We start from the raw sequence: 12,722 nt of genomic DNA, 5'->3' as shown, positions 1-12,722 counted from the left end.
TTTATACTTTATTTTAATAAAAACTGTCACCCAAAAAAGTATGTTCTAAAAATATGGCAATTACTCTCTAAAAAACTTGGGGGGGGGGCAGGAATGTAATGAAGGCATTTGAAAAACATACTGGTTTTACAAGAATAAGAGAAAGGTCTGGAAGCAGGGGAGAAGGGGGAGCCTATAGATAATCATGACCAAATTAGTAACTTGAATAAATTTCTGTTCAGAGCTCAAACACTCTCCTTACAACAGTCAGTGCACTGCCAAATCCTACACTGAAACTACTGGAGAAGCCTGCAAATAAAACCAGGGGAAGAGCAGGGCCTATAATTTTATCAGTGTGTTAACAGTTAATCAAATTTTGTTGAATCTCTTTGTGCATCACAATTATTCTGCATATTTGGACCAAAATTTCACTTCTTTTGAAACTACAAGATCCTCCTACTGGCATGTTTGTTTTACTAACCACAGACTACTAAGATGATAATTTCCAGAACTGAAGAAAGACAAGCTAAAAGAATTATAAAGTGAACAAAAACAATATACAAAACACAAATAAATAAAAAGCATTTTAGTTTTGCATGGAAGTTTGTGACACGTGAACATAAGAAAGAAAAATTCATTCTACAGAAGTGCTCAAGGGGAACATATGCTGAGATCTGTGGATCCTTACTATGAGAAATAAAAAATTAGGCACAACATTTGTTTGCTTCTCACCTGCATTTAATTTACTGCTCTGAAGGAAGCAGCCAACAGTGCCTATTTACCCATTAACACCATTGGGAAGATAGTAAAATAGTCAGTACAAAAAGCCTTTTTCTTCTTTGAGTGGTAGTCTCTGTGGCAATGTCCAGACACTCCATTTCTACCAGAAGAATCGCTGCTCTCCCAGTAGACATCACAAGTGTACAGACATTCCAGGTTTTCCTCCCAGAAGCAATAATGGTCATTCAGAGAGAACAATAACCCTATTCCAAAGAGGAAGAGGTTGCTCCTGGAAGAGCTTCCATTAGGAGAATGGATGTCTGCACACTTCCCTGCTGCTTAACTCCTCCAGGGGGAGAAGGAGGAGTGAAACTAGAAGGAAAGGCTCCTGTGCCTTCCAGAGACCAGGGTCACTCCAGTCTGGAGAAGGCACAGGGGCAGCTGGAGCAGCTGCCATCTGCTCCCTGCCGACTTCTCAAACACCAGAGTCCTGAAAGAGAGAATTGGGTGAGAGGCTTCGATATACTGTTTTGTCTGCTGGGTTCTTGTGCACCACTGCAAGCCCAAGAGCACTGCAAGTGCTCTACCTCCTTCAATCACAAAAGTCTCTTGTGTAATTAGTGGCCAGGGGGGTTACCCCACTGCTCCAGTTTCCCCAGGAATGGGAGGACTGGAATAGCTTGTGTTTTCCCCAGACCAGGACCATCCCAGTTTTGGCAAGGAGCAGAGGAGATATTCAGTCTGTAACTGCCCTGTCTGAACTGCACCCTCCCCCAGAACGATTTCCAATGGTGGAATCATTTCCCGCAGTGGAACCTTTGTACGCAGCCAGTGTTCTACTAACGAAACACTTGAATGACAAAATTAAAATGGTATAGGTTGTAGCTGTGTTGGTCTAAGGACATAAGCAGACAAGGTTCTTTGGGTACATCTGGTATCTTTTAGGCTACCCCTGTAACATGGAAGATATCAAATTTTGCCACTTGAAAGAGATAGTTGGTCTAATGAAAGCTATCAAATTTACCCAAAGAACCTTGTCTGCCTAAGTAGAAGGGGCAGGGATTAGAATTTTAATCAAATACTGACTGAAGTACTGATTTTACAAAGACATATCTACAAAGAGTAGTCCTACAGTATGGTATAATGCTTAGTAAAAGCATGCATTAGGAACCCACAAACTTCTGAAATTTAAATATTTGAAAAGGAAGCTAGTAAAATTAATAGGGCAAACTTTAATTTGTATTGGTTCCATATGACTAATGTGTTTCTAATAAGAGTAATGCAATCTGAAAATAAATCTCAACAATCTCCAAGCATGAACTGCTGCAGCCTTAATTTTTTTTGGAGTAGACTACAAATACAAAGATCATCTCAAACATTTATTTCTGTGTAGATAAAACTCAGAGCTCTAGCCACATCCAAAATTTGTGAGGTTCTGTAGCTCATTTTACCATCTGCCTGACATTTTTCTCTTTGGTGTCCTGAGTTTACCTTAAGTTCCTATCATGCATAACTTCTAATTTATGCTGATCACAGTCTATTTGCCCCCTACCTTCCCCCCATCTTAAAACAGCTTTTTTTTTTGTTTCTATTGAACAATTGTATCATCCGACTGCCACATTCTTCTCTTTGGTGTCCTTAGTTTACCTTAAGTTACTATCATAAAAAACTTCCAATTTATGCTGATCACAGCCTATTCACTTTCCCTTTTTTTTTTAGAACTTTTTTTTGTTTGTTTCCCTAATGAACAGTACACACCAACCTGATGCTGGTACCCCCCTTTCTAAAATTTGTCCTCTCTACTTACTATGCATTTGTCAATGAACCTCCCACAAGAACCCCTCCTCTTCTTCCCCCACTCACTAGACACCTTTGGGTATCACCTTCCACTCCATTCTTAAAAACTCACAAAAGGGATCAAATCTCGAGGAAAATATTCCTAGGCCCCCTACTCTCCCTCCCCACACCTGTTCCTGGCTTCCAGACAGTACTTTAACTTTGCCAAGGGCATTAGCTGCCTCCACAGGCACCTAGTGAGTCCTGCCTTTACAAAAAAGGCTATCGATTTATCTCTAAATGTCACAACTACCAAAACCTCCCACAAGGAAACCATCATAGCCCACAGATCCTACAAGTCTAGCCCACGATATGGTATACCTCATCCAGCGCACCAAATACTCTCACAGAAACTACATTGGTGAAACTATACAAGCTACCCACCAGAATGAATGATCACAGAAAGAAAGCTAAAAGGACAGAGAAGCCAGAGTACAGGTAGGAGATCATTTTTCATAAACAACAAAAAAAAAAGCCACTCCCTTTCTGACCTCAAGTCTTGGGTTGGAGGAAACTTTGCAAAATATTAAAAAAACAAAAACCATGTCTGGACATTAAGGACCATAGGCTTAACACAGACATGGAGTTCATGGCCCATTATAGTCTACCTGATCCACTAATCTCTGGACTCCACAGGTGATAATGACCCCTTTTAAGTGGTCTTGGTCTTCTACTTACCAGGTAAAAGGCATGGCAGGTTGGCACCTTAGGGCATCTATACATGTGCCCAATGCCTGCTGCAGTGTACTCTAATTAGAAGGCTTCAGCAGCCTTGCTGTCATGTGTACTCAGCGTCCCCATGTTTCAAAATGGTGGTGGGGTGCTTTAATTAAAGTTTGTCGAATTGAGCTTTAGTTAAAGCAGCCACACTGTCATTTTGAAGTGCAGAACACTGACACTGCAGGCATTTTAATTAGAGCGGCTCCTGAGAGCTGCTCTCATTAAAACACCGCTCCCCACCCCCAGCACATGTAAAGACACGGTTAGAGGCTAATTAGTTCCACTTATCAGGTTATCCTTTCTAGTGCATTTCTCTTGTCTGTTAACTGCCTGATGTCTCTTATATCCTGCTTTTATTTACACTGGAGTTTTGCTCAAGCATTTATTCTATCTGGTGTATAGCTTAAGCTGTGCCTGCTTTTTCTCTCAGCTTGTCTATATCCCCTCAGCTATATAGTTGGTCTAATAAAAGGTATCACCCACAAAATCCTTACCGGCTTAAGCCACTCTTAGTAGCTACTTCCTGAGATTTACATTACTTGCGTTCTGAACTAATGCTCTTGTTGTTTTCTGTTCTGTTCCTCTGGAGACAAATTCTTCTACCGCTGATTTATCAAGCATCTAATGATTCAGCACTTCTACCTAGATTCACTACTCTGACACTTTCTCCTATTGGTTACAAAGCACTGGTCCACTTCTTTGGTTTCTTCTCTCCCCATTTCCCTTATCATTGATCCTTCTCCCTGTACCACTTGGGTAAAGACCTGAAATGAGGCAATCCAAGAATATTCATTCTCTCACAATGTAGTACAGTGTTGAAATAAGAAGTTCCAAAACCCTTAACTTGCCCTCCAGTATAACAATCAGTTTGCAAATCATGAACTAAGACTCACTTTCATCTTCTGAAAGAAAGAAAAACAAAATATGCAAGGCAGGTTATGTTCCCTCACCATCCAACACAGCAGTTTTTCCCTCACCATCAAACTCTACTGTTTTGGTCTGATTCTAGAACTATAGGGTACTACATTCCATTTCAAAACTCCTGTTCAGTTAGCTCAAAAGTTTTCAGGGTAAATACTTTATTTACTAAGGCTTGCTGCTTAGCTCCATGCTGTTTGAGATTAATTATTCATAAACTACAAAATCCACAAGACCATCATCAAGGCATATAGAGACAAATTTTTTTTTTCAGATTTACCATATTAGAAATAATGCAGTGTGTGACACTGGACATCCCTACCCAATAAGAGAGAAGTGTTGCTGTGGTTAAGAAAAGGTCAAAGGCAAAAGCCAAGTACAGTTCATCCATATTTTTCAGGCTATTTTCACTACTAATATGAAAGAGGGAAAAAAACTAGAAGAACACATGAGCTTCTAAAAAGGAATGACTATGAAAACCACTTACCCAAATAACAGACCTCCCACGATAAGACCCTATTTAGGTCCAACTGCTCACATAGCAGAAAGAGGGTCCTGCTAGAGGATAAGTTATTTGCCTACAAGGAAAATGTGTTTAAGAGAAGATTACAAGTCCTTCTCAAAAAAATCCAAATATAACAACAACTACAACTCATTAACAGTGCTGTTTTATGTTGAAAACTGCATAAAGCTGATCATTTCTTCAGCTGACATGTTTCGCTGTTTGTGTTCAATCATGGAGGGCTAGAGCTTTGTTGTAGCCATGACAATCCAGGAAATGTCAAGAGGTGAGGCTTTTCTGTGATATCAATTATTGTACCAATTGTATAGTTGGGAGAGCTCCTGGACAAGTTTTTGGGCATCAAGTGTTCTTCCTCAGGTCTAAAAGAGAAGCAGACAGGCTGAGGCATCACAAAAGGCCTTGCTTCTTGTGTTCAGTCAAGATATTCTTGGTACATTAAGAATAAAACTTAATACAGAATGAACAGGATCACCGCAGAACTGCAGACTAACTACAATGACAAGACCAATTACAAATATGAAACCCTAAAGTAAAAAATGATTTCCTGGCTGTACCCAGGTGAATAACATGGCCTGTGGCAAGATTATTAGTAGTGAAAGATTTCTATGAAAACAGAGTGATGAAGGCTAGATGGGTTGTTCAGTCTGTACAATTTGGAGAATACATGAAGTAGCGATCAGGTAGTTTGCTTTAAGAGATTATTGTATGAGACCCTACTGCATTTGCAGAAAGATGCTGTCTCAAACCTAAGGGACTGAATACATACTGTGAGAGCTTTCCAGGCATCTAAAGCATACCAGAGCATTTCTTTGTGGTGCAAGGATCCTGGGCAAAAGTGTAGAAGGATAATTTCCCATGACCTATGGAGTCCAGAGAAATTCCTGCCATGAAGGCAGGATCAATGTAAAGTACATTATAGAATCTGCACTATTGAGGTTCCGAAAGAAGAACTTCCAGCTCAAAAGACACTGTTGCGGAGCCTGTGCTGGAACTGTTTTCTCAAGCAGCAGCAGCATGAAACCAACAGGGTCCTTTTCAAAAAATCACTGCTTCCAGAAAGATGACCACTCACTTGCAAATTCTACTCTGTAGATGCAGCACCCACCATGCTGGAATTACCGATGGATTTGTGAATCCATCAATAAGTTTATGTTTAGTTCACCACTGCATTATGTTCATGATTATAAGATTTAGAAATGTTTTGTAAGCAAAATATCAAGTTCTTTAGAAATTTTAATTTCACACTGTCTACTCAAAAGTTAAGCTTTCCACTGACCAGAAACTAAAAGACAAGTAGATTTCTCAGAACCTGCCTAAAATAATGCACGTAACCATATAACATCACAGGTTTAGTAAGCATAACCTTATTCCCCTCTCATCACTGGCTCCCACAACAAAAACTGATCAATGCTCATTCAATTAAAATGTTTTCTCATTTACCTCAAGAGAAGAAAGCTTGTATATCTGGGAAGTGCCCAGGTTCAAACCTTATAGCAGATAAAAAAAACTGGTAGGGATATACTCAAATCGCAGAACCCAGGGCCAAATCTCACAGGCTTGCTGAGACCCAAGGACTCCAATTTCATGGACAGATTGCAGGCAGATACATGGGCTGCCACTTCCACACTATCCCCTGGCCAGGCCTGGCTGTGCTCCCCACCTGGCCTTGACCTGCATAGAGGGGGAAAAAAAAAATAAGCGCCTCCCCCACCCCCTTCCCGAACCAGAACAGGTACAGGTCGCCACCACCTCCCAGCAGGGTGTGCCCTCCCTGCCCCCACCTTCCCCATCCAGGGAACATTCCCCGCCCCCCACAGCTCAACTCTGCTCCCTTCGACCTAGCCCTGCTCCTCCTGCCATAGCCCAGCCACACTGTCTCCACAGCCCTTCCCTAGCCCCAAGGGGATGCAAGGACAGACCGCAACCACTGTGCTGCCCCACTCCCCAGCTGGGCTCTGCTGCCCTAACCCTGCTCTGCAACCCTCAGCCTCTTCCCCCACCCTCTGCAGCACCCACTTATTGCAGGACAAAACTGTGATTCCAGTACATCCCTATATATTGGAGCTAAAAAACCTAAAGAAAAGATAGACCGTAGTTTTAACAGACAAGGAAGTTTAAATTCTGTACCTCAAAGGAATTTAAGAAAATTAACCTATAAAGATTTTTTAGAAAACATGTTTGCACTGTTTTCCTCTTATTAGGATGCCTGTAGAAGAACTTATATACTACCTGATTTTTCTCCTTTTATCTTCAGTCTCAAGAACACAATCAGGCCTTTTTCACACTTTGGCTAGAAAATGACCAAGAACAAACACTTATCTGAAGGGCCGCTGTACTGAACATAAGCAAAACTGTCTTTCATCCAAAATTCCAGGGGCATAGGTTTGCAGTCATGTTGGTCTAAGGACATAGGCAGACAAGGTTCTTTTGGTGAATATGATATCTTTTATTAGACCAACTATTTAAGTTGGTCTAATAAAAGATATCAGATTCACCAAAAGAACCTTGTCTGCATTTCATCCAAAATGTTAGTCAATTATGTTAAACAGGTGTTAAAATACTTTCAAACTGTTGAATTAAAAACAGTTAACTAAGAACACTTTCACTTCTCAATCACTTTCAATATTATTACCAGTTGTCCAATAATCTACACCTTGTCCCTTTCTGACAATGATTGCCATACTGGGAGCTCTAGAAAGCAGTAGAATACTTAGAGCAAAATCAAATAAGCATACTATATAAGGTTTTTCTGGTTCCTGCTTGGTTGTTTTTGTGTAATGAAGGGGAACTGGGAAAAAAGAGGTTTTAAAAAAATACAGGTATAGAACAAAATTAAAACAATGAAGATTTTTGAATACCTTTAAAATCATTAGACAAAATACTTTTCTTTATTCTTACAATCATTAGACAAAATACTTTGGAACTTACTAACTAAACTGAAGCTAAGAATTTACAGTGTTTATTTGATTCCAACACGAGGCATCACCCCCCCACACACACACACCCTGGTCAGCATGGAGGAAAAAAGCCTCATTTTCAGGGATCTTGGTTTTCTCTGTTAAAAAAAATCCAAAATTCACAAATAAAAAAAATTCCCAAAATCTGCATTTTTCCACAACTGAAATGAAACAACACTATCTATACAAGTATCAGTTGGAAATCTACCAGCCTGCAAGGTGAAATCCACAGTTTCCTGCGTTTTTCTCCTTTAAAGGAGAAAATCCATGTTTTTCCAGCGGTGAGGCAGGCAGTGGCTCAGGTCCAGCTTCAGCCCCTTGAATTCAAGATAAGCAGGGATCTGGGTTTTCCATTTGCTACAAAAAGATTCATTTGGCAGGGGAGGGGGCATGCAGTTGGGTGGAACAGAGGGGAGGGGAACTGCAGACTTTCCCCTTGCCCCCAACTGGGCCTGGTAAGGAGCTGCCACCTCCTCTCTGACCAGCATGACCTAGGCCAGGCCAAAACTGCTGAGCAGTCACCAGCAGCAGAAAGTTGGGGGGCAAGGGGAAGAAAGGGAAGGTACAGGGAGCAGGCTAAGGGGAGATCAGGCATGGGAGCATACACAAGTATGCAAGGCAAGTGGCAGGGGTAGAGGCACAGAGGGGCAGGTGACAGGGAGGAGCGTGACTGAACAAGAAGAGTGGGTCCATCCCTTTACCTCCCACCACTGCCTTCCCCACCACAGGAGCAAGGGGGGAATAAATTTAAGATGACCTTCCACTAATTGGATTCTATACATGGAAAATTATAACACATTTATACATGTCCATGTATGGAATGTAACGAAGGGGGTATCATCTTAAATTTGAAGCCATCTTGGATTTGGAAAAATCAGTTCTCTGTGTGTACAAAACTTTCATTGAAAGTTATGTATGCATAGGAAGTGGAAAACAAAATATTCATATCAGGCTACACAGAACACTACCGAAGTGTATATAACTGTGAGACCCTTTTATTAATGCAGTATTAGATCATATGCGCTACGATACGTTCTCTGCCTTTCTGCCAGTCTTAAAGAACAGGGCACCTGTAATCATCAGAACAGCAACAGCAAACAGAACATACTGACTTAGGAAAAAAAGTGAGTTAAAAAAAAAGTGCTACTAATATGCTGTATATGTTCTTACAAAAAATGTAGAGGCAGTTTTGTCATTTAATGAGAAATTACCTTTTTAATGGTCTTCTACTGATACAAATGTGTGACCAGCTACTCCTCATTCAAACTTTCCAGATCTACCCAGCTTTCACTATGTAATACCTGCCCTTAATTCAAGAATGTAAGAGGAAGAACAGCTAGTTATGCTAAACCCTCACTAAATAAACAACCATGTCTAAACTATCTTTTTAGTAAGTCTTGTTCTTCCAAAAATAAGTGGTATAGGGAAACCTGTGTATTTGAAGCTGACTCTTTTCAGTGCTTAATCACCAAAGTAGTTACATGTTGAAAAATCCACGAGCCTATGAAGCATACAAGCCACAAGCTTCATGAATATATGCTAGCTTCATAAAAATGATATATCAACTGCTTAGACAGGGGTGTTGAACTGTAACTTTTAGAGCTCCACCTACCCAAAAACTGGATTAATCCAGGTTGTACTTCAAGATGATTTACAAATGTTAGCCATTATTGCAAAGCAATGATTTTTACATGAGACTGCTCCTGAGGAAAAAACTTCCTATAGTTAATTAACAGACCAGAGTCCAGCACTATGTAACAACACTGCCACCAGATGACTAGAGTACAAAGCAACTCCAGTTCCATCTTGCACAGCCACTGCTGAACTGAACAAGTTGGTCCTAGATAATAAAAGTGAACTTGGACTCATGAAAGCTTATGCTTTGTCTCTGGCATATATTTTAGTTAGTTAGTCTACAGAAGTGCATATCTACCCTGCCTTATGACTGACTTCAAGCTAACACAGCTACCTACCTCTCTTAACAACACAGCTACATTGTCCATCTACTGACTAACCAAAAGCAAGAGAACAAACCAATATCACCCCTCCATCACCCGAAGTCATTAGCCCTTCCCTGTAAATCAGGTAAAAACGCACAAAAGACTTGGAACCAACACCTCCCTCCCCCGACCTCCAAGTAATTCCCAGGTCAATACAAGACCCAATGCAACCTCTCCCACAGACCATGCAGGGGACAGCTTGTTTCAAAATGCAGCTATTCATTTCAGACAGCTGTGCCCTCATAAAAGCCTCTAACGACAGAGAGAATAGTGTCCCTCCCATGAAAGAGCACTTTAAGGTGGAACTGGGGGGGGGAAATAAAAAATGAAAACAATGGAAGTGCCTAACAACACAGAGGTCCAAGCACGCAAAGGAGATGTAGACAGTGAGAGGGGTAAAATCTAACAAGAGGTGGTTCTTTTTCACAGGCGTGTAATTAAAGTGTGGAATTCTTGTGGAAACTGACAATTTAGCCAAATTCAAAAAAGAGATGGGACAAATTCTTGGAGGAAAGGGGCATCAGTCACTATCGAACAAGAGATTTAGGGATATAGCCCTGAATCAGAACTGTCTATACTTTAAATGAGAGAAACTGCAAGTGAAACAGGAACAGTGGGAAAACCCCAGTGGTCATAACCCCCTGGTCATTCACTTTTCCTTTCAGCACCGACTCTCTGCCACAGTGACACAGGCCTTTTGAGAAGCTATTCTGGAACGTGGGCCAAAGCCCACCAAGTAGAGCTATCAATCCCCCTTGACGAAGGGGGCCACAAAGGACACTTCACTGATTGCTTGGGACAACTAAAAGGCAAAACAGGGATGGTAGTGGGGGTCATCGGTTCAAAATGAGCATGCTGAAGATGGATGCTGAGCAAAGCATCTGACCAGGGAGGAGGCTCTGGCTGAGCAGATCCTTGTGGACTGTTTTCCTGTCCCTGGCCAGGTCATGCCTGCGGGTAGACTGTCACTGGACAGCACCCACCAGATCCTGAAGGAATCCAAGGAGCCAGCAGACGTTGCCCAACAAAACTCTGCCCAACGTGAACAAACAGGAAAACAGTGTCCCCCTTAGTCCCAGGAGATCCCCCCAGCCAGAGCCTCCTTCCTGGTCAGGTACATTGCCAGCTTAGCTACAGCCAGGAGGAGGCTGACAAACATCATGACAATCTCAGGGCTGTGTGTTTGGATTCCTGACCCCAGAGGGGAAGGTATACATCTTAGTAAAAAACCTGACTTTGGGCTAGATTGGGGGATTTTTCAGTACCTTTCCCAAGAACTACCAGACTCTTATCAAAATGAGGGAGTTAACAAAAATGCAGTTTGTGTGTAAATGACTCTGTTGTTTTCCTCCAAAGCTGTACAGCTAGGCTTTCTAAAGCAGCTGAGAGAGACAGGCCCATCAGGACAATTCTGAAACCTGGGGTGTGGGCTGTTGGGCAAGTCTGATATCTTTTATTTGACTAAATAAATAGTTGGTGTAATGAAAGATACTGGGTTTACCCAAAGAACCTTGAAAACCAGTTAGGCGCTCAGGGTGCCCCCAGCCCCCACTGACCTTGCCTGGGCACTGGGCATCTCCTGACTCCTTTGAAAGCTGCCAGCACCAAAATAAGAAGATCCTAGATGTGCCCCAGTTTTCCCCCTGTCCCCCCAGGGCCCCAAGGTGATCAGCAACAGAGCCCAGCCTCACTTCTCAAGGGGGCAAGAGGCCTGGCTCCTTCAGGGGGCAGCAGCAACATCTCCTGACGCCCCTTGTCTGCAGTTCCATGCTCTCCCTTCACTTTTTTTAGTGGGGAGGGGGAGGGCAGCCCCACCCCCCAGGCCGCCCCTGGCATCCACTCACCTTAAAATTGCTGGAGTTGAGCCAAGCTGCCAGCTCACTGACAACTATGTCAAGGCGCTGTGGGTCATGCTCCAGGTCGGGCGAGCGGCTCGGCTCGTTCACATAGTCCAGCAGCTCCTGGCCCACCTGCAGCCGCCGGGCCACGTCCTTCTGCTGCACCTGCTCACTGAAGTACTCCATGGCGCCCGCCTCCATCCTCCACCGCCGGCCCGGCCCCCGGCCCCGGCCTGGACTCGAACCCGCGGCCCCGGCGGCCGCCCCGAAAAAATGGAGCGCGTGTTTGTGTGGGGGGGGAAGGGGGCTGGACCCCGGGCGCCAGCCGCCTCGCGCGCACGCGGGACCCCCCCCTTGCGCGCGGGCAGGCAGGGGGTGAGGGAGGGTCGCGGAGGGCCTCGCGCTACCTCCGTCCCGTGGAAGTTGCGTTCCTGCCGCTCCTGCCCTACCCCCCTTCCTCCTCCTCCTCCTCTCACCACGGCCCCGCTCTCCCACGGCCCGCCCCCTCGTCTGACCCCGCCCCTTCGCCGCGGCGCAGGCGACCAACGCGACACTGCCCCACGCCTTCCGCCGGTGCAAGAACTGCGCATGCGCGAGGGCGGGGTAGGACGCGACGCCATACCCATCCTCCCTCTTCTGCCGGTGTGTGTACTCGCGAAAATAGCCCTATGCTGGTGGCGCCTGCGCCGAGGGTTAGGAGATTCCGCCCTAACTGACGCCTACAAGCGATGTGCGCATGCGCCGGACGGCCGCGGCTGCTCCGCTCTCGAAGAAGTGAGGTCTTTCTCCACGAATGGTGTCTACTGTGGTGCCTGTCTAGGGCGCTTGGACCTGGGCTGCAGGAATAGGGTGGCTTAGAAGCGTGGAGTAGGATAGCGTGCGACTAGGGTGCGGGGAGGCTGGAAGGAGCTGCTGGGTTTCTCAGGCAGCGCGGTTGGCACACTCGGCCGGCTCTGCGTTCAAACGCCCCGCGCACCACCAAGCCCCGCACCGCTTCACTCCACCTCTAGAGCGCTGGGGGCGGGGCGGGCTGCGCCTTTGTACGTCATAGGGAAGCGTCGGTAAGGGGCGGTGCTAGAGTTCTGCCATTGCTCGGGCCCAGGCAGACTCAAGTGCGCCCTTCCCCGCCCCCACCAGTTTCATTTTGCCGGCAAAAACGGAGGCAGTGATTTTCTCAACTGGCGTAAAACTAGTATCATACTGATAGAACCAAATACAAATGAACTCTGAT

At 44.3% G+C, this 12,722-nt stretch overlaps 1 protein-coding gene across 18 annotated transcripts in view; it reads right to left on the bottom strand.

Annotated features, from left to right (window-relative positions):
• The window catches only part of CLASP2 (cytoplasmic linker associated protein 2), a 218,126-nt gene extending 206,175 nt beyond the window's left edge, over window positions 1-11,951 (bottom strand). For 10 of the 18 annotated variants that reach the window (XM_059728722.1, XM_059728727.1, XM_059728724.1 and 7 more), the window contains exon 1: window positions 11,498-11,950. In XM_059728722.1, the coding sequence (XP_059584705.1) occupies window positions 11,498-11,692 (195 nt within the window). In that variant the 5' untranslated portion in view covers window positions 11,693-11,950. Of the gene's footprint in view, window positions 1-11,497 lie in introns of all 18 variants that reach the window. The other 8 variants (XM_059728730.1, XM_059728734.1, XM_059728736.1 and 5 more) reach the window with 3 other exon arrangements.
• Window positions 11,952-12,722: the final 771 nt, after the last annotated feature.

The sequence above is a fragment of the Alligator mississippiensis genome, chromosome 5, assembly GCF_030867095.1.
Source record: "Alligator mississippiensis isolate rAllMis1 chromosome 5, rAllMis1, whole genome shotgun sequence".
In the NCBI taxonomy this organism is placed as follows: domain Eukaryota; kingdom Metazoa; phylum Chordata; order Crocodylia; family Alligatoridae; genus Alligator; species Alligator mississippiensis.
The sequence above is the reverse complement of the archived record's forward strand: the minus strand, read 5'-3'. Positions and strand labels throughout refer to the sequence as shown.